The sequence below is a fragment of the Ambystoma mexicanum genome, chromosome 7q (genome assembly GCF_040938575.1).
Source record: "Ambystoma mexicanum isolate Mex_15411 chromosome 7q, UKY_AmexF1_1, whole genome shotgun sequence".
In the NCBI taxonomy this organism is placed as follows: domain Eukaryota; kingdom Metazoa; phylum Chordata; class Amphibia; order Caudata; family Ambystomatidae; genus Ambystoma; species Ambystoma mexicanum.
The window spans coordinates 41,905,761-41,928,462 of record NC_090941.1 but is presented as its reverse complement, the minus strand read 5'-3'; the positions used below and the strand labels follow the sequence as shown (position 1 = coordinate 41,928,462).

The window sequence follows — 22,702 nt, the reverse complement described above, 5'->3', positions numbered from 1 at the left end:
GGAGCATGTCAGAAAGACCGGCCATCGAGTGGGATGAAGTCCAGGACGATTTATACACCCTCAACGCCAAACCTCCCCAGGAAGAAGATACCATGCATTCTTCTTCCAAAAATAGCAAAAATTCGAAAGTAAGCAAATCCCATGACATTGATAGATCCAAAAAAGGGGAACAGCCCTTTCGGAGGAACCAGCCTGGGGCGGCTAAGAATAATGCTCACAGACAGAACAAACAGCAGCCTGTCAAATCCAACATCCCATGCAGATATTTTGGGAAAAACCAGTGTACATGGGGCAAAAAATGCTGGTACAAACACGCCTGCACAAACTGCAACGGCGACCATGCAACAAGCAATTGCACCAGACTACCAGCCAAGAAAGAATGAAATCCCAATTTTAGAACCAACCCGGGCAATTTTCTGGACGCTCTAACCAGCTACCCAGAGACAGAAACCAGCAGGATAATATCACAGGGTTTCACCAAAGGGTGTTTTATCCCATTTAAGGGCACTGGGTCACAAAACATCCCGATGAACCTAAAGTCAGCCAGGGACAACCCCCATATAGTAGAAACCAAAATCAAGAAAGAGCTGCAACTGGGCAGGGTAGCAGGTCCCTGGGACGCCATGCCTCTAATAAGATCTAATAAATGACTATTTAATATCTCCACTAGGCCTGGTCCCCAAAAAAGAACCCGGAAAAATGAGACTAATCCATCACCTTTCCTACCCAAAAGGCCAGTCTCTAAACAATGGCATCCCACACACAGAATCCGCTGTAACTTACACGCATTTCTAAGAAGCGGTAAGGCTCATACAAGAGTGCGTCAGAAACGCTTTGATGGCTAAACTGGGCATCGAATCTGCTTTCAGACTCTTGCCCGTCCACCCAGAGTCACAACAGTGGCTAGGTTTCACTTTTAACAACAACTTCTACGTAGATAGATGCCTTCCCATGGGGTGCGCAGTATCCTGTGCACTATTTGAGCAATTCAGTTCCTTTTTTTATTGGGCATTCCTAAAGCAGAGAACAGGGACAAAAATAGTGCATTACCTGGACGATTTCATGGTCATAGGGCCACCAAACTCCGAGGAATGCGGCCAGGCTTTAACAAAACTGGAGCACATGGCCACTCAATGGGGAATTCCCCTAGCGGGGGAAAAAAACACCAAACCAGACACAAACATAATCTTTCTGGGCATCGAAATAGACTCGGCAAAGGTGCTCTGCAGAATCCCTGAAACAAAAAATATCAGAACTCCTAGCTAAAATACAAAACCTGATAAAGAGAGATAAGGGGACTGTAAAGGAAATACAATCCTTAGCAGGCAGCCTCAATTTCGCATCCAAAATAATACCTCAAGGGAGGATATTTTCCAGAAGCCTGGAGTTCAAAATCAAATCACTCACCAAACCACACTTGCATATCCGACTAGGCAGAGAGGTGAAACAGGACCTGGAAACATGGGGAAAATTCCTCAGAGATTTCAACGGGTCTGTACTTTGGCGAACGCCTTTAAGTACCCGGTCAAACAGGGTCCTATACACCGACGCAGCTGGGAGCAAGGGGTTTGGAGCCATACCAGACTCTGAATGGGTGGCAGGACACTGACCCAATTCATGGCAAACAGCAGGGTGGACAAGAAACATCACCTTACTATATTCCCCATCTGGCTAACATTACACATCTGGGGCAGGCGACTAGCGAATACGGAACTTTTGATTTGGTGCGACAACATGGCTGTAGTGGGCTCCATAAACAGAAGGTCTACGAAATGCCCTTTAGTACTAAAAGTATTACGAGCCATTACAACAGTCACACTACAAGTAAACGTTGTACTCAAAGCGAAGCACATTTCAGGGGCAGATAATAACATTGCTGATGCCTTATCTCGCTTCCAGTGGACAAGATTCTGAGAGCTAGCACCGCACGCCCAAGAACAGATGATGCCAATACCAGCAGAATGCTGGGCAATAATGGGAAGACAAGGATAACGGCATCAACGCCAATGCCAGAGAGCACAGGCCGGGATGCCCAACGAAAACCAGGCACCTATAAAACGGGTGCCAACAACACATTGGCATCAACGCCAGCACCAGAGAGTGCAGGCCGGGATGACCAATACAAAGCAGGCACCTCTAAAAAGGGGGCCAGCTACACATTGGCAACAACGCCAGCGCCAGAGAGCCCAGGCCGGGATGCCCAACAAGAATCAGGCACAACAACAACGGGTGCCAACAACCTCACAGGCTTCCTAACAGAGATGGCAGAGAGGGTGGTGGCAAACATCACAGCAACACAGTACAGTAAGTGTTTGCAAACAGTATTCAAAGCCACAGGTTTAAACCACGTAGAACTAATAACGATTAAAGACATAGAAGTATTTTTAAAATGGGCCCGGGAACAAGGTTTCAAAAGGGACTGGGCAAAAAGACACCTGGTGGCAATCTCATACTTTACGAAAAATCGGGGCGATTCAGACCCCACTCAGAACACACTCATTTCTTATGCAATGAAGGGATGGGGCAGAATGGAGGGGCCGCAAGTGGACACCCGCCGACCCCTTGATTTCACCAAACTGGTACAGATAGCAAGCCATTTGGAAGCCATATGTTGGCACCCTTACAAAATAATGTTATTTATAACAGCCTTTTTCCTAGCCTACTTCGGGGATTTCCAGGTAGGTGAACTCATCGCTTCCAGCATCAAGGCCACAAACAGCCTGGGCGTCATGGAAATCAGGGTGAGACAGGAGAGTGTTAATATAGAAATGCAACAGTTGAAAACGGGTGCAAAAAGAACCATCAATATTTGTTGCATTGATGAGGCAACAAACTGTCCGGTGTGCATCGCCAACCTCTATTACGCACAACGACCCAAAGTGGGGGGGAGTTTTTTAATCCACGAGGATGCATCGGCCCTAAGCCGCTACCAATTTAAAGGAGTGCTGATGAAAGCAATCAGCAGAGCAGGGTGGGATCCCAAACATTTCGGCACCCATTCCTTCAGGATAGGTGCCGCCACCGCTGCATGTCAAGGAGGTTTAGCACCGCAACTACTAAAAAACATAGGGGGATGGAAGTCAGACTGTTATAAAAGATATATCAGACCGCAATCAATATAGCCATCCGCCCTAATAATTTGTCTTGCTTTTCCCTCCCTCCCACCACCACAGAAACAACAGGCGAATTGAGGACCACACTCCAATCAGCATGGATAGTTGGCCACTCATTCGTTTTCAGGACAGGCAGATGGGCAGAAGAGACTAAAGATGGGCCACCTTTCAGAAACACCATTACTTCCTGGTGGGGATACAGAGGCCTACGTTGGGCGGACGTCCACAAAACATTAGCGGAACTGGTGGCATACAGGGACCCACCAGAATTCCTGATCATACATCTAGGGGGCAACGACCTAGTCAACACAGCTAGAAGCACCCTATGCGAAGAAATGTACTCCTCTCTACCAGGAATTTCACACAACTGGAGGGGTACCGAAATATATTTCTCAGCCATTTTACCATGAAAGAAATGGCTAGGGGACAACTGCTACAAATCTATAGACATAACCTGAAGAAAACTGAACAGGACTATAGAGAGATTCTGTACGACTAGAGGACTGGGTTTCATAAAACACCCAGCCATTACACTAGGCAACCCAGACCTTTTTCTCGACGACGGCACCCATCTGTCTAGCCAGGGCATGGAGCATTTCTTTCGGGAAATCAATACAACTCTTGCTCTCAGAGGCTATCTCTAGGGCATACTCTTGGGGGAACACGGCCAGCCGGGAACCTGCCCGTGTGTGGCGGCACGGGTCCGAGGGGGTAACCTCAGGACCCGGTGCCCAAAAGTATGATACCATCATGATATGTGATATTGTTATTTTCATAACCCATATCTGTACAATAAAATCCTACGGCCTTTTTATTGCCAACACTTGAAAAGTTGTGAGCCTATCATTATGGGTGAGGGTTTGGGGTTCAGCCATTACTAATGCATGCATATGGGTTCAGCAGTTATGGGCAATGCTGCATGGGCATCCCACAAGCGAGGCAGGGTAACTGCTGTTACCATCGACAGCTGGGAGAGGGGCAGCCCCAACCCCCCGCGCCTGCTCCTCTCCTTCCCCCCAGCTACAGAGACACGCAGTCCCGGCAGCACAAAAGCCACGGAAGGGTAAGGTGCGAACAGTCATCGCACCCTTCCTCCAAACAGCAAGGTGCTAAGCGCCATAAGGAAACAACCATCAGGCAGGGCCCAGGTTCAAAGATCTGCCCCCACCAGGGGGTCAGACAGTCGGCTATCCGGCCGGGGGCTGTGACAACAGCGGCCCCCACCACATGCACAACAAAGACCCAGGGACTCCCAGGTTCCTATAAATGAGAGCAGCATGCTGAGAGTAAACACAATCTGTTTGTGGACCCTGAACGGGGACCCAAGCAAACAGGAGGTTCACTGTTTACTCAGTGTCTTCCAAATCTTCTTGCTTCTTTACCACAGAACCCACCCACCCTACAAAAGGGGAGAAGAACAAAAAGAAGTACAAGGCACTGTACGGTGCCCACAACAAGTCGTGGGACGCAAGAAGGCGACACGGGTCCGAGGGGGTAACCTCAGGACCCGGTGCCCAAAAGTATGATACCATTATGATATGTGATATTGTTATTGTGTCATAACCCATATCTGTACAATAAAATCCTACGGCCTTTTTATTGCCAACACTTGAAACAAGTTGTGAGCCTATCATTATGGGTGAGGGTTTGGGGTTCGGCCATTACTAATGCATGCATATGGGTTCAGCAGTTATGTGCAAGGGCGTTTTGTGGTGAATTAGATGGTTTCAAGGCATATCTCACAACATATGCAAGCTGTAATGTAATGAGTAATGTATACCTGTTGATGAGCTTGATGCTAAGAAATGCTGATTTGTATTAGTAAAGACACTCAATTTCATTTTGTTGCCGTGCGTTCGTGTTGTGTGAAACAATACTGACAAATTTAAGAAAGATTGTTATTGATTATTGATCCAAAATGATCTGTTATTGATAGTCAGCATAAAATGTGTCAAGCAACATACAGTACATAGAAATAATTCTGCTTTGTGCCCCCGCTCTGCCATAAAAATAATGCTAAAGTTGGTGGAACGTAATAATCATATGTAAAAGTTTACAGATGCTTTTGATGCATGATTTTATCAGATGGAAAATGAGCCCCAATGTGATTTAGTAACTATTACACAATACACGTTTGTTGGAAGGTGGAAGACAATGATTGCCCGAAGATGGCACAGTTTGTTCAAGTGAAGAAGCTGAGATTTGCACTAAGGTCTTGGGGTCCCAAAGTCAAAAACATTCTCGCTAAGCCACATTTGGGGGTGCGGTGGGCAGCAATGTGATGAATTGCTACTCTGGTGTAATATACCATAGGATGTGTCTGTATTTCCTGATTATTTCGATAATACTTACTGACCGCAATTAGCTTGTTTAAAATGCGCTCACCTGCAGGTGATGATGGAACAGAGAGGCACAGGGACATACTTTTTTTTTTCCCCCAAGATCACACAGCTTGGATTCGTGGGAATGCAGCCCCAGCCGTAGACCATGTCAAGTGATAGGGCTAGGACATGCGTTAAGAGGCTGGCCGCCCACTCAACATCTTACTTTTCAAGTAGCCTCCGTGTGATGTTTGTCCACCACTGCACGTAGTTGATAAACATTCAGGAAACAATAGCAGTCTTTGGCAGAGGCGGATCTAACAGTCGTCAGCCAGACAAATGGCGAGCGGGCCCCTGTGCTAGCTCCCCCCCCCTTCCACACAGCACAGGGCCCTTTCTGCTGTGGCGGGCCTGCTTTGTGGCAGCAAGTTCTCTGCTCGCTTTCCCCCTGACTGCTGCCATAGAGAGTACACGTGCCATCGCCTTGTGGCTCATTGTGGATCTTAACACTGTTTGTGAGCCCTGAGGGAACATGGCAGGCTTTTATGCAACAGCTTTCACACCATAAACAAAGCCAAACAAGGTTGGTGCAAAATGAAGAGGGGTTTGGTCACTGATGAAAAAAAAAACTCAGTTCTAGTGGCGTGTTTTGCATGTTAGTTGTCACAGGGTTAGGGCTTTGTTATATACAAATGTCAGTATCTCCTTCAAAATACATTCTGCAATGCAAAGGTTTTTAAATATTACGACAATCCATATCAGCACGTTGTTCTGTGTTGCTTTTCTTTTTTTTACTTTTCCTTTATTTAGGAAGTTTACGGAGCACCGCCCTACCCTAGTATGCTCCATATGGCCTGATTTACAAAAGCACTTTTCAATGGAAAAATCCCATTGGAAACGTTTTGTAAATCGGGCACATAGGGGTGTGGTAGGGTTGGGGAGTGTCACCGCATTCTATCATCTTTTGGGGAAAAAATCAAATGAATAAACTAATAGATACAGCATCTGGTCCTGCAGCGATCACAAGCAGCTCATCATCACACTGTTGTCACAAACATCAATGATCTTCTTGTTTGTGTTTTAACACCGTCCACATTGATCTGTTTTGCATCCAAAGTACACGCAGATTCAACATATTGTAAAGGGCTCTGTAATTCCATACTAGTACACCCTTATAGAGATCTGAGGTTTTCACTCTCCAAACCGTGCAGCAAAAGCTTAATACTATGCAATTCTGCCATTTTGCAATGCATGGCTGCAGCAATGCCCGCACAAACTGAATGACATCACTTTTCTGCTACAAGGACGTGGATGTTCTCTAGGTTTGCAATATTTAGCATTAATAGCAAAGCCTGCTGAGGAGGCCCAGCTGTTTCCAGTTAGTCAGACCACTAGGTAACTGTAATGAAGGCAACTTAAGAAAAAATGGCTTTTGTCCCTAAAGTTTGCCATTGTGCACTGTGACCACAATTAACTCCGCCCACCCAAAGCTCCACCTCCTTGACCTGCCAACCTAGGGCCCTGTGTCAGGTGCTGCCCACGGGGCCCTTTGCCTTAAATCTGCCACTGGTCTTTGGTTGTGATGTCTTCAGTAAATGCAGGTCTAGAGAATGGTCACTGTACTGCAGACGCTCAAGGCTTAAGAAGAAACAAGGATTGTCAAAATACGCTTTTCACAAGGTTCCCAATTAACTGAGCCTGTCAATATAATGGTCTTGCAAAAACTATCCTCTAGCTGTCGAGTCTATGGACTTTGCAGAAATGTGTCCAGACTCTTGTTCGCTATGATGCCCACGCTCAGACTCGCCTGTAGACCATTGGCTGAAGAGAAATTATTGGCCAACAGCAGTCATTTTGACTATGAAGTGGGTTGCTTTGAGCAACGGTACTTTCCCAATATGCTTTCCAGTGCAGTGGTCACTACATTGTTCCAGCAAAAAGGTGCCCCATAGTCTCCTCAGTTTTTCACAAAGCCGTAAATTACCATTCACGGATATGAGTCGCTTTTATTTCTAAACAAAACTCAACCACTTTTACAGAAATATCCCGTAGCAGCCCCTCCCATTTCACTCTACTTTGGGCTTTATCGAGGATCCTCAAAATCCACCTCAGGCGATGCTCCGACTATTATTGGCATCTGTTGGGCGGGCATATCGTTTGGTTGTGAGTCTCGACCTCTCAGGCAGTGCGGGGGGTGGTGGGGGGGTCTCTCGTCGACTAGTGGATTCACTCAAACGCATTGAGGTAGAAAACGCGCACACGCAATAGGCGGCTTCCCGCGCGAGCGTTTCCAGAGCGATACGCACAGTTCAATGTACAGGAATGCACACTGCTCAGCCCCCTTCCCTGCACCTCTGCAGGACGCCTTGCTACAGATGAGCAAACGAGCAGAACTAGCAGACAGGCCAGAATCTTTCTCGGGAAACGGGGCGTTTGCATGACTGCAGAAAATAAGGAGGATCAATACACATATGTATTTGGAGTGCTAAAATGTGGAATATTGCTGTCCCTGTGAAAAACGCTCGTCATTTCCGCCCGGGAGAGCGTGTGTGTGTTGTGCATGGTGCGTGTTGCTGTTTGTTACGTTAGTGGTGGCTCTGCTTGCAGAGGGGAAAGCAGCACAAACGGAGCGTGGGGGCTGAGGAGGCGGAGGACGGGAGAAGACCTCCGCTGCCTGCCTCAATCAACCCCGGCATCTACCCCGAGGAGACGGGGGCACGGGAGCCCCTTCCGCGAGAACTACAAGCCTGAATCGAAAGCTATTCCCTCTTCCAGCACCAGCCCCCCCTTTAATCCCCGTTTGCTGGAGATGAGGTGAGCGCTGGAGCAGACGCGGTGGTGGAGGCGACGGCTCCTGTTTTTCACTCGTTTCAGGCTGGTTCCCCCTTGGTAAAAGGAGCGGGGCGGGCGCTGCGGGCAGCACCTGCCCACCCTAGGGACCCGGGGACTCCTTTGGACCGGAGAGGAGGGCAGGGTGAGGTTCCGTGCCGCGCAGGAGGAGGAGGACTGCATCGAACTGGGCATTGGTGATCATTGCTGCTTGGCTGAGCACGGAGTGAGCCCACGACTTCTGCGATGGCTTTGATCATGGAACCTGTTAGTAAATGGGCCCCGAGCCAAGTGGTGGACTGGATGAAAGGTAACGCATGGCACGGAGCTACCCATCTCTGATTGCATGTTGCTTCACACGCACCCACGCGGAGACATGATGCTAGAGTGAGTTGATAGCCACGGGCATGCCAGAGCTAGCAGGCCAGGCACTGGATGTGAAGTGCTCATCCCCGAGAGGGGCAATGAGGACCGGCGTGTTTAGCCGTTTTAGGTATTTATGTCTGAAAAAGTGAGCGTGCCCATTTAAGGACATTGGGCGGCAGGTGAGTTTATTGCCAAAAAGCCCCCTCTGTGGGTGGTTGCGTTGATTATTCCCCGCCTCCCCCCTTTGGGCTGACAGGTGACGCAACTTATGGTGGGGCATGCGAGGTGGCCAGGCAGTGGACCCAACTACAGTACGTATGGGCAGGCATGTGAGAGGCGGGCAAAATGTGTGGGCGGGGCGAAGGGATGCGGTCATATGTTTTGGGTTTGGTGTTCGGACGAGGATTCCGCTAGTCACTTTTATTCCGTTTTGTCATACCAGAAGGAGGCATGGCTTCTCGCACACTGCTGTTCAAACCTTTCCTGTGTGTCACCCATTTTTCGTGGCCAGTGTCTGCTGCCCAGTACTTCCCAGTCTCTCGGGCATCTCCACGGAGATGATGTGCTATGCGCTCCCAGCTTGTTTGTTTAGGTGCTATGGGATAGTTTGTTTAGCATTGTTTCGAAAAGAGCAGTGGGCGATAGCGTGCCAGGGCAGAGCCCTAACGCCCAGCTCTGGGATGGCACATCACATAGGGAGCTTTACATGGGGACGCTTGGTCTGACGCGCGGTGCTCCGACCCGGGGCACTCCCGTGATGCCCAGGCTCTGCCCACGCCCACCGCGTCCGTCACTCGGGAGAATGCACTACGGGGTGTGTTCGTTGTAGCTCAGTCGGTCGCCAGGCGGAACTCGCAGCAGGCGGAACTCTCAGCAGGCGGAACTCGCAGCAGAGCCACACGCGTTGCGAGTGCCGGTGTGCAATAATAGACGTGCATGGCCCCGCTGCGTCCAACTTAAGTCCTGCACATTCCAGAGGCGGCCGTACGGCTCACGCACATTCTCTTGTATATCACCTAAACTTTATTGTACTGTCATGCAAGCGGTTGTCATCCTTTGGGGCTGCGCGCGTGCCACAAAAATGTCCACTTGTGTCGCGTGTGGAATGCATGCCTCTGGGCGCGCGTGCTGGCTGTTCTCCAGTGGATATAATGTCCAGGCTGTGCGTGCACACTGATCCTTTGCAGAGCCCGTGAGCGCGCCGCGTATGCCGCCCCCACTTAGGCTCCGACACGAGGGACTCCTGGTGAAGCAGTGGGCGACCCGACAGGAGGAGTGAGACGTGAGATCACGGGGAATCTCTCCAGTGCTCCATACGTTTTATGTACCGTTTGTGGGCGATAGGGGACGAGGGAGGTAGAGATATGTGGGCCAGTCACACACTTAGGTTCGGTGGGGGCGGCAGAATTAGAAATCAGGTGCCCTGACGCCAAAAGAAAATAACGTATCCGCTGGCCCTCATCAGGGCCGGATCAAAGAGCCAGCCCCAGCGCAGCCCATGGTGGTTTAGTCCAGTTTTTATGTCTAGTGCTTCTTGCCATCATTTCATTGACATATTTCTACGCAATCCCATTTTTTATGTCTTTATTGTGTATCGGTTTAAATACAATGAAACGTTTCCAAATGCATTGTATAACATTTAAAACAGAATCTAGATAAATAAGAAATATCCTATACCATATTAGACAAATGGAAGAATACGATACAATACGCATTAGAAACTAGTGGACACTATTAAGCGAATCGATCAACTAAAAAGGCAAGCATTTCTTTTTTTAAATCTGCATAATTTTAAGAGCAATAACATTATTTTCATATAGAAGATTATTCCATAAACTATCGCCGCACCCCACCCCCTTCATAGTTCATTTACATAACGTCCTTAAATTTACAAACATAGAACCGTAAATCACGGTGTTTTACCGACTCAATTCTTGATCTTTGCTTACGCCCTCTGCAGTATCAACCTTCTCTCGGCATGCCCAACCTAGAGCCCAACATTCCCAATGCATGGAGCCAGTTGAGTTTGACATTCAGAGATAGGAATCTCTCATGACAAGGAAATCACAGCAAATATTTTGGCAAGAGCCCCCTTCGTCTCTGCATTTTTGCATAATCCGAATAATGGGAATAAGATTGCAGAGCATCAATCGAAGCGCACCAATCAAACTGATGCAAGCGTAACTTTACTTTATCTGGATTTGCTACAAGTTCGCTTGTATCGCTACCAATACACGTGTGTAGCTTTGACATGTTTCCCACATATGCATTGAAAGAGGAGGTCTTGTAGCCCAGCAAGTTATTCTTAATATCAGAATAAAGGCTCTGTGAGTCCACATCCAAGATGTTTGGCGGGAGTCCCAATTTCGTCCATACTACTCTACTACCCAATGAAGAAAGGACAAGTTCATGGCGGATACTTACAGTAGGGACTCCCACAGGCAGACCCAAAGCCTTTGGCCATAGTGCTCTTTCAATGCATCTAGTGCATACAAGCTTGTCACCAGGCCACACATGAAAGAAGGTACCACCTTCGTACAGTACAACTACTTTAAAGGAATAATTGAACATTTACAATACGTTCTAAAAACCCTCTTCATCTGTGGAAGTAAGGAATCTGCTTCACTCTTATTGTAGCTTTAGTAGCTATAATTGTTGGTGATCGATACAAGTAAAAGCCCATATTTTAGAGATTTAACCAATCTCTGGTCACCAACCTCCCAAGACAATTGTTTGGAAACCCTCTTATTACGAAATATCAGGACCTTACATTTCAATCCATTCATTAGAAGGTTATTTCACTCTGCAAAATAAAAAAAATAGGGCCAATTTTCTTTGTAACCCAAGCGGAGTGGGGTCATTAAGAAGAAAATCATCGGCACATGCCAGCCAATGTGACTTCAGATGACCCCACCACACTGGGAGAACACCGGAAATGAGTCGGAAGGGAGTCAATATCTGATAAATAGATATTAAATAGTAAAGGGGTAAGTAAGCAACCCTGTGGTAATCCCAAAGATGTTTCAATTGACCTTGTCACATGCCCTTCCGCAGATAAACGCACTCTTAGTTTGTGAATGGAGTATTCTAATAAGGACGATTAAATCTTCTGGCAATCCCCTGCAGTGCAATTTCCACCGTAATCTATCCCAATCTACCCTGTTAAAAGCATTGGAAAGATCAAGGGTCGCTATGTAGATCGGGAGTGCGCCCAGATATTTTTAGCACAGAAGGGAGCGGAAGCATACTGTAAGAACATAGATGTGCAAACTCATGCAATTTGTTCAAATCGTAATACCATGAGTAAACCCATCTCCCCATGTTGTATATCACAGATATATGCACTGTGAAATGATTGCGGGCAGTGGTGGGATGGGCCGCAAGACTGGGGGCTATTCAACCAAAAAAAACATCTGCATTACAAAACGGTGAGGTGGCCAAGATTTCACAATTTGGTTAATTTTGAAAAACAAATATGAACTCAGATCTTTCGGTGTAATTGATTGATATTTATTGACCAATGACCAACTGTCTACAGGCTAGAGAACAATTTATGGTTGGTACCCAGTGAGTTTGAGGTCTATAACACTGGAGTAATATCCACTGTCTTGGAGTCATGTCAAGTTTCTTTTTTTTTAAATTAATACTTACTGTTACCTTTCAGCCTTTTTTAAGTACCCTGTATTATGTCAGGCAAGGGAACAGAACTAACAGGTGTAAAGTGATTTGCCCAAGATCACACATATTGCTGAACTGCGGCAGTGAAGAAATGTGCATTTGCTCAAGATGATATAATTTTTTCACATAAGCAAAGAGGGGCATTGATTTAGCCTAGGTTGTCAAGTGTGAATCCCTGGAGATAGCCACGTTCATAGCATTTGGAAAATTGTGGTATGCAGGATAAGAACTCAGGCCTTATGGCTCCAGAAATGCTAAATTACCCACGGAAACACATCTGAAGGTGGAGCGTTGGGAGTAGATTAAAACTCACATTCATATATTTTCATACAGTGCTTTCTTTTAGCATTTAGCTTGTTTGTGCACATCAGCAATGTTGTCAGCCAGAGGAATGGAGGCGACTGACCATTACATTATTTTTAAATGATCAGATCAACTGCAGAAGAAGGGGTAAAGTTTGAATAATCTGGTTTCAACAGTTGCTAACGTACACAACAGACCAAATCTCAGGAGGACAGGATGGGGTGTCCGTGAGAAGGGAGGCGCCCTGAAGTACCATTCTGTTTTCTAAATACCAGTTGCTGCAGCAAATAACCTAGTTCTAAGTTCTCCCAATTTTTTAAAGTAAGGACATTACAGGAACATTTGAAGATAGTGATTTGGCCTGGATTTCAAAACGTCAGCCGCAGAGCACTGGGTTACAACACATGGCACTCGGTTTCTGGCCAACAGTTATTGCTCTACACAACCTTGATGGTTGAGGCGGCTTGCCACGAGTAGCATATTGGTTTTTGGGAGCACATACAAATTTTTAATGGTTTTCTTTGCAGAGCACTAGCTACAGTAAAGGAGTTGGAAGCATGGCATCTGATGGACATCTCTAGAGAGAAGGAAAACATGGGAAACATATGAGATACAGGTGTGAACTAGCGAACAAGCGAAAGGAAAGAGAAGAATGGCAAAAATAAGTTTAACTACCTGGAATGTGAATGACATAACTATTACACTACTTTCATTTTATTCAGGACTCCAAGTGTGATGTTGGCTGCCCCTCGGAGGCACATTCAGGCTACTTAGATTATCACTTAATTTACACAGATGGGATCGATGGAGTAATCACTAAGTTGATTCCTCCCCTGTTTAGGCTTCCAGGAGAGCGTGGTTAATGACCAACAAAACTCATATGAATCAAAAACAAAGATCCAACCATCTTTATTAACTTGATCAGGATGAGTGGGACTAATTCCTACGGGAAACACTTGTGTACATGCGCGTTATAAATGCCATATCCTATCATATCAGCCCTCAGGGCATGACCACTGGACATACTAAGGATACCTTTACATATAAGGATTATTTTCATGTAGGTGTCAGGATAGGCTCACTCAAAGTGTCTCAAGGATCTATCTATGGAATTAATAATCAACCCAAGGTAGTCTACGTTGTAATGATCTACAATCTTAGGGATATAGCACCAAACACCCTCTTTTGTTCACTCACAGTCTTAGGCAGAAAGTGCCCAGCTTGCAAATTGGCAATCTATGTTTTAGGGCTACAGTGCCCTGTTCACTTTTTGACAATGTCAGATCTTGTCATGGCTTACCATTGGCCTTTATGGTGGGGGGTGGGGGGCTGAGGGGGCGGGGGGTTGTGACTGCACCCAAGATCCCACGCAATCTTCGCTTTAATCTTCAAGCCCCGTGCGTGGAAGCTGGAATTCTCCTAAGCAGCAACCCCAGATGGACAGCTCTGCCCCAGTTGTCATACTGGAACCTGAGCGCGGCACAAATCAAGATGGTCACGTTCAGCTTCTAAGTTAAGGCTGCCAAATGTTCTCAGACAGGATAAAAGGAGTGCAAAACAGAATTCTGCCCACTGCAAAGCTCCTGGATCCTCCTTTGTCTCCAGTTTCCTCACATTTCCTGTTCCTGCAGGCTTATCTGGTCTCCCAAGGATGGCTCTCAGTGTTTCAGCTCTGCATTATTCCTTGCCTCTTGTCTTCGCCTTGTTCCTATTCTCGTTTTTTTATGTTAGTCATCTGCTCCAGTGAATGGTCTTCAGTCCAGTTTTCTGTTCTTTCTGCTCCTGTGAATACCTCTTTCTCTGAATAGGAGGTTTTTCTTCAAGCTAGTTCCAGTACCAATGTCTTGTCTCTGTCACCTTCTTGTACAGTTGTGCTATGTGCCTGCACTGTGCCTTAGAGAAAAGATAGGTCATTCCTGAAACATAAGAAAAAACATTAAGGTAACCAGGTAAGACCTGCACTTGAGAGTCCTGTTGGGCTATAGTGACCGGCTCACTACTTGGCAATCTCCTGCAAGCAGTTACTTCTGCCTCCTTGCTTTAGGAGAATACACAGGCACATATTATTATTATTCTTATTATTATGCAATTTATTGAGCATGGGCCTAGCTTCGAGAAGCAACAGAGCGCTTTACAGAGGTATACAAGAATACAGATTCACAATGGAGCATTTTACAGAGTTATACACCAGTACAGATGCTTAACGGAGCATTTTTCAGAGGTAACAACAGGACAGATATACAGCAGGGGTAGGATACAGAGGGGCACAGAGGAGGGGTACAGCTGTATAGGGTGGCATGGAGGAGAAGGGTGGAGGGTGTCTAGCGAGTTAGGTGGTGCGCAGGGCAACGTGATGGCCTAGGTGTTGAGGAGGAGAGACTCCTTGAAGAGGTGTGTCTTGAGTTCTTTTCTGAATTGTAGGAGCGTTGGGGCGAGTCTGATGCTGACAGTGAGGAGGTTCCATAGTCTTGGGTTGTAGAGAGGGAAGGCTTGTTTTCTGGTCCTTTCTTTTTTGCAGCGGCCAATTTCAAGTCTGCACATGCCCTGGCTTCTGGTGGTGCAAAATATGGGCAGGCCGTGCCCCCCCAAAAATGCCAAATGGGTATTGAGCCTGCTCCCATCACATTTGCTGGGCTCCCTCATCCCACTCCTAACCAGCCCCTGGGCTCTCCCCCCCCCCATCACACACCTTGGGCTCTCCCCACCCTGATCCCACCACTATCCCATGGTTCCCTCCCATCTTGCTCTCATCACAGTCCCTGGGCTCCCCCAACCCGTTCCCAACACAGTCTGAGGGCCAGTGGCGGCAGGTGATTCTTTTTAATGGAGAGGCATAACTATTTCCCACAAAAATGCCATAGCGACCGATTGCAGTAAGGGAGCCCAAACCAATCAAAGGAGGTTCGGGGGGGGGGGTGTCCCCCCATGAATATTTTTAAAATAATGGGTTAAAATGTTGCATTGTAGAGCATACATTAAAAAAATGGGTACATAGCCAAACAGTTTACAATTGGTGCTGGGGGGCCCAGGGGGCAGGCATGGCATTTTTTACTGGACATCTATGATAGATGTCCAGTAAAAAGATACCATCCCTGTCCCCTGGGCCCCACTGGCCTAACACAATCAACATGATTATGTGTGTATGCAAGGCACTGGGGTGCCAAGGGGGAGAACATTGTATTTTTGACTGGACATCTATGATAGAAATCCAGTATAAAAAATGCAATTGCTGTTCCCTGGGCTCCACAGCGCCTCAGAAGGAGAGCTGATTTTGGCAGGTGGGTAGCAGGATTGCGCAACAAAGGCATTTAGGCATTTTTAAAATGCCTTTGGTGTACAACCCTACTTCCCCCCTCTATCCAACACTTGCCAAAATCAGCTCAACAGACTAAAACAAACACACACACACACACACACACACATATTCATACAGCAATCACTATCATTCACACGAGCATCCATCACCATACACTCACTCATAACACAAGCATAGACGCATCCATAGACACGTTTAAATTTTAAAAAAAAGAATATAAACATCCCTTTTGCATTGGCCTGCGTGTGAGTGCTGAAATGCCTTGCTCCAGGCTGCTCTGTCCGTATGTGCCAGGAGGCGCAGGAGCTCCCCCTCGCACATAGAGACATGCAGTTCCCCCCCCAGCATTTCCAATGAGCTATGCAATGCTGGTGAAGCAAAACGCCCCAGCCTTGCATGGCTCAGTGAGCATGTGCGGCTGGGGAATTGAACTGAACTGTCAAAGAGAAATAGTGTTTCCCTTTGACAGTTCAGGCAGCCCAGGAGCACTCCCGCAGCTGGAGAAAGCAGCTGAGGGAGTGCTCACTGTTTCACGGGGATGGCTCCTTAGCTCCTTCATAATGGGTGAGGGGGCCACTGGGTGGGCGCCCCGTCGCCATCATGGATGAGCCGCCAGGCTCGGACTGGCCTATAGGGCGATAGGGCAATGCCTGTACCAAAAATGCAAAATGCTAGTGTCTGCCAGTCAAAATCCGCCACCTTTGTGGCCAATGTTGGACAGTTTGATGAGTTACTTCACTATGCAGTTAGTAATTTTGACCATTGTTGCTGAATACATATTCTTTAAATATCACAATGTACTTACATTTTAACACAAAGCACCCCCTTGGGTACTATTGAAACATCTGTGACTAAAGTAATGAATATCCATTTACAACTGCGGGCCATGTTTTCATTGGTGCCTGAGATAGTTTTATGCTTCAGCCCGCACATGTGAGCTGCCCCTGCCCATTTCTTCCACAATTGTTTTTGACATTTCATGCTGGGCTCTCATGGCCCCCCAGGGATTCACCTGCGGCCGCGCGCAGGGGCGCGCCCCACAGTTTGAATACCACTGGCATAGACCCTTGATAAGGCATGCAGCTTAAGGTAGGGCACTTCTCAGGGGACGAGGGGAGGCCTTTGAGTAGGGAATTACCTCCATCTAGGTGGTATAGGACCCGTGCTTGAATGGTGGAACTAAAGCTTGGGGAGGAAAGGTTTGCCTTTCCATAGGAAGGAGAGCTGATACCAAGCTGTCTGGGTTTTCTTAACTATGTATGTTTTGATGGAGATGTATTTGTCGATATGGAATCCAGGGGCTTGGTGCAGGTGGTGAGCCTGGGTCTGAAGCCCTCAGGGTTGATTGTTGATAGCCTGGTCTGCATATTTGGGTGTTCAGTGTTGTTGGTAAGGAGTAGAAATGTAGTCTTGGAGGGGTTGGGCTTCAAGTATGCACTGGACATCCACAAATGGATCAGCGAGAGGCAGGTTTAGAGCCTGTGGATATCCTTGATGGAGTTGATCTTGAGGTATAGCTGTCTGTCAACTGCATATTGGTGGATATGGATGTTGTGTGTACCTAGAAGGTCTCCCAGTGGCTCCACGTATAGATTGAAGATCACTGGGGAGAGGATAGAACCCTGTGGCACTCCACAGATGATGGGTAGCATTGGTGATCTAGAGGAGTCCATCTGAACAAACTGTTGGTGGTTGGCCAGGTAGGACTTGAACAAGCGTAGGACAAGGTCACTGATGCCCATGCACTAATCTAGGGTGTCCGTGAGTGCCTGGTGGTCTACTGTCTTGAAATATTCTGAGAGGTTGAGTAGAACCAGGATGCACTGGCGGCCGTCGTCAAGGATGTTAAGGTTGTTGTCAACCACCTGCATGGTTGCCGTCTCTGTGCTGCATCTGGGTCTGAATCCGGTTTGGTACGTTTGGAGGAGATTGTTGGTGCCAAAGTGTTGTTGCAGTTGTGTGGCTATCGCTTTCTTGATGATCTTACCTAGAAAGGGAAAATGAGTGATGGGGCGATAGTCACCTAGGTTGTCGGTATCCAAATTGGGTTTCGTTAGTAGAGGGAGGACTTGCCCTGTCTTTAGGGTCAATGGGAAGGTGCCTTGAGTTAGGGCGCTGTTGATGATCTCCAGGTAGGAAGGAAAGCTACTGCGGGGAGGGTCTTGAGGATGGATGCTGTGGGAGGATGTCATCGGTATTTGGTGTGGATTCAAGGTCAGTCAGGGTTTTTGCCAGGTCCTCTCGAATGAGTGTCTTGAATGTTGCCCAGGGTGTGGAGATGTCATGAGGAGGGATGTGAGGTGGGTCAGTGGATGCAGAGCTGGGGTCCATCTGCTAGCGTATCTTGCTGATTTTGTCAATGAAGAAGGTGTTGATGGTGGTGGAATTTTTGATGGCGTGTGGTATGTCAGTGTCAGGTAGCGGGATGACACACTGCTTGACCACTTTCAAAGAGGGCCCTGTTTTTGTTGTATGCTTCTGCTATGGTGTTCTTATAGTAGAAGGCCTTGGCTGTGTTGATTAGTTGACAGTGGGTTGCTCAGAGATCCTTGAAGAGTGCCAGGCCAGATGTGGTCCTAGAGCAGCACCAGGTTTTCTCTTGTTTCTTGATAACTTTGCTGAGGTTGAGTTCTTGCATGTACCAGGGTGCTGTTGGTTTCGGCTTGTGGGTGCGTTGTTGTTGTTTCAGAGGCGTGTGCCGATCGATGGAGGCTGAGAGGGTGGTGTTGAGTGCTTCCAGTAGAGATTTGCAGGTTGGTTGGGGGTGTTCGGTCCATGTGAGGTGGATGTTAGCAAGGTCTTCCATGAGGGCTACCACCAGGATGTTCTTGTAGGACCTGATGGTTTGTCTGATGAGTTTCTGCTGGAACAATCTTGCTTTATGGCACCCTTCTGGGTAAATAACAAAAAACATTGTGATAAAACTCTCACAGCAAGTAATTCCTCACCCTTAATTAGATATTTCTTTGTCAGGCTGTGATATGTTCAACCTCCAGCCAAAACTCGTCCTTCTGGGCCATCTATGAAGGTGCTTCTTGGTATGTTTTCAGAGTGATGTCAAACCCTGCTGCAGCCACTGACCCAAGTTGTTTAAGTGTCTAGTCTCATTCTTCCCAGCAACAATTTCAGTGTCTGCATCTTCTCTTCATTGTTCCTTCTCTCCATGTTGTGCTTCTTCTCCCTCCAGTCTTTGCTCCAGACTACCACAGCCCTGGGCTCTTACGAATAATGATTAAAGTGATTATTCAATAATGACACTGATTGATTATTTTTTTGTCTCATTATTTCACCAAAGCATGATTGTATATTCCTGCTTTTAATTTGTGCCCTTTCAGGTGTTACCTTACTCTTCAAAGCCTTACGAGTCATTGCTGCTCAGTCTTTCTCTGTTTGAGATTAGAACTAGTTAGGGCTGTATCAGTAATGGCCACAGACTTAAAAAAAGTGTCCTCAATTTACAAGTCAAGAGGATGGAAATTGTCTACTCCTGGGTCTATAGCTGCTGCCATGCCTCCTAGTTAAATCAGTGTCCAATAGTGGTGGGTCGGGAGGAGGGTAAGCATTTTCCTTCTGCAACTGCATATCAGCCCAAAGGTCATTGCTGCAATTGAAAACACTGATAATGGTGTGTGCAGCAGATGGCACAGTTCTCGACTGAGGCTAGTGTTGCAGTGTGTGGTGTAAAATAGATATGAGAAATAACTCTGGGCCAAACATTTCTGCGAAGTAACGATGGGCTGTAGGTATCACATCAAACAGTGGACAGGCATCCCTGTTCCTCAGAGCTCCCTTAAGCCCCTGAGTAGTGGGCGTTCAATGTGACTTTATCACAAGGATGACTGGTATTAAGAGGGGCGTTCTTCTCTGATATGCTTATTTATTCCACTGTTTGCCCATTTGGTTAAACAATTAATATACATCTAGGATCAGTGCATCGCTTGTTTGATTTTTATGAATAGGAAGTCACCTATTAGGAGTTAGATGATGTTAAGTCAACTCATTTCTGTCACAAGGGTTCATTTTGGTGGTTTTACAACTGCCACCTTGGAAGCCATAACCATTTTAAGGGTTTGATTACACCAGCGATGGCGTAGCTAAGATTCAATCATATCCTTTAAAGAATAACAGGTACACTATGACAAACCACATTCAGGTACCCCAAATTCTTCACGAAGGTCTGATTGACAATGCTAATCTAATATATGCAGACGTGGGGATATATATATATATATATATATATATATATATATATATATATATATATATATATATATATATATATTACATGGCCTGCGGTAGCAGCCATGTAGTTATGGTTAAGTTGCTAATCCCATAGGAAGAGCACTTTTTGGGCAGCTTATAACTTCGCTCCCCCTGGACGAATCCTCACCAAACTTTGCAAAAAAGTATATGGCCCACTCTGAATTCTAAAGGTTTTTATTACTGCAACTTAACCATAACGGCCCTTTAACAAAGTTTTTTCAGTGAATTTCAAAGGTTTTTATTAGTGCAACTTAACCATAACGTCCCCTTAACAAAGGTTTTTCATTGAATTTCATAGGTTTTTATGAGTGCAACTTAACCATAACATCCCTTTAACAAAGATTTTTCATTGAATTTCATGGGGTTTTACCAATGTGTGCTATTTTCCTACAACTTACTAATATCATACTTACCCAATATAGCAATATTTGTGTCCAATTTACAAAGTGCCACCTTAAAACTCACTCTGCCATTTCCCACCTTCTAGAATCATCTTTAACACTTCTAACACATTTTGCAACTATTTCAACTATTTCAACTAGTTTTGCATCCGTGGACGTCTACGAAGATCTTGCGGACCTTCCGGACAGTGCCACATGACCATACGCTGGCGCACGGCATTATGACATGTCCGAGAACCCGTCCGCACTTCATGATGAGATCTGTGCTTCGCGGACAGTTTGGAACTGCATTTTCTACTGATCTAGGAACTTTCAACTTCAAAATTTCCATTGCCCAGCTCCAACACCTATTCCTACTCATTATCCATTAACAATCTAGTACACAGTACATACTATTAGCAAAACTACTATTTATCTTAAAATGGCATCAGCTGTTGCCATCCCTCCTCCCCAAGACCCACCACCACTGCTTTAATCATGGAGCATGAGAAACACTGCCCCCTACCTTAGAAATAACACACGCTCAACATTTTCCCCAGTCCACCTACCCCTCCATATTAGTGTTTGGTGCCTCTTCCCTCATTTCCTCCCCACATTTCATTCTTAGCTCTCCTGCCAAAAATAAAATACATCCAAAAACAACAAAAGAAATGTTCCTTTCGGAACCACCTTTCACAGTTAAAAAATAGAACTAAAAAAAAAACGTATAGACTCCATCTACTTTATATTTCTCAGTAAAGTACATAGACTCAATAAGATTTTCCAACATTTCCATTTGCATTTTGTGTTATGCTAATGGGAATATTGTGGCGTTCATACTCCATTCCAGGGCTGGAACGGTGGATACTGGCCCGGCAGCCCACGTTATCAGCCCAAGCGAAGCGAGGGTGGATAATGAGGTCTCTGGACCATTATCCCCCCATTCCAGCCACTGTAATGGGGGATGCAGGCCATTAGCACCCTAGGTTCCCAGAGCGGGAACCCGGGGTGCTGAAAAAAATATTTTTTTTTCCTACACAGGGATGCCTGCTGCGTCCCGATGTAGGAAGGAAAATCCTTTTCCAAGATGGCCACCATCGAAAGGGAAGGCAGGGTTCCATACAGGACCCCTCTTCGCTTTCCATGGAAGCCTGCTTCCAAGATGGCCACCATGGAAAGGGAAGGCGGGGTTCCTTTCAGGGCCCCTCTTCGCTTTCCATGGAAGCATGTAGAAGGCGAATAGAGAATCCCTTATTACAAAGACCACATTTTTCTTCCCTTTCAAATCTATCCCAATTTCAAATAACTTCACCACAAAGCCAGTCCCAGGTGGACATGGCCACTTTAACCCCATATGTTGTCCCCCATGATCATGGCCAGTAGCTAGATTGTCCGGATCATGACCTTTTTCCATGACATGGACAATTCAAAAACCTCTGCATTGTCCACAAGGCTTTCTGGGGCCTGGGTACAAAATACCTTCAGCTATCCCTCTGCAAATACCTCCCCTCTCGAGCTCTTCGCTCCTCTACCTCCAACTCACTCAGGGTCAGTTGTTTTTCTAGGAAACGAGCTGGGGGTAGATCTCTGTCTTCAGCTGGGGCAGCCTCCCTGCCACTCCAAAACTTTAGGAGAACCATCTCCGGTTCCGGAAGCACCTCAAGACCTTCCTCTTTTTTTCTGCCTTCGCTCCCCCTCTCCCCTGCTGATCTGTTCTCTCTTGGCATCGTGCACCTGGCCACCCTTTGTCTTTTGGGCCCAGGTACCTGCTCATCCTGTCACCCTCCCGCACTGCCTCCAGGCCACCCCTTGCACTGGTGTCTGTATCTGTACCCATACAGCCCCCCCTTTTTCTTCCTGCACTTATCGGACCTACCCTGTCTGCTGCCTTAAACCTAGCACTTGCAAATTGCTGGCTGCATTACCACTGTTTGTTGCCTTTATTATTTATTTATTGTTATTTATCTGTTTCTCCTCTGCTTCACACTTTCCACCTCTCCCCCCTTCCATGCACTTTTCCCCTCACCCCTCTCCCATGCACTTGCGCGTTCTCAATGTCACTGGGCCTAGTAAGATCGCTGTTTTGTTCTCCCCTGTTCCCCTCCTTTGCCTTGTCGCGCTCTGATACACTTG

At 46.6% G+C, this 22,702-nt stretch overlaps 1 protein-coding gene across 1 annotated transcript in view; it reads left to right on the top strand.

Moving 5' to 3' along the window:
• Nucleotides 1-7,715: 7,715 nt before the first annotated feature.
• The window catches only part of CNKSR2 (connector enhancer of kinase suppressor of Ras 2), a 2,376,238-nt gene continuing 2,361,251 nt past the window's right edge, over nucleotides 7,716-22,702 (top strand). Inside the window, exon 1 of the mRNA XM_069639527.1 lies at nucleotides 7,716-8,573. Coding sequence (XP_069495628.1) covers nucleotides 8,510-8,573 — 64 coding nt within the window. The 5' untranslated portion in view covers nucleotides 7,716-8,509. The remainder of the gene's footprint in view (nucleotides 8,574-22,702) is intronic.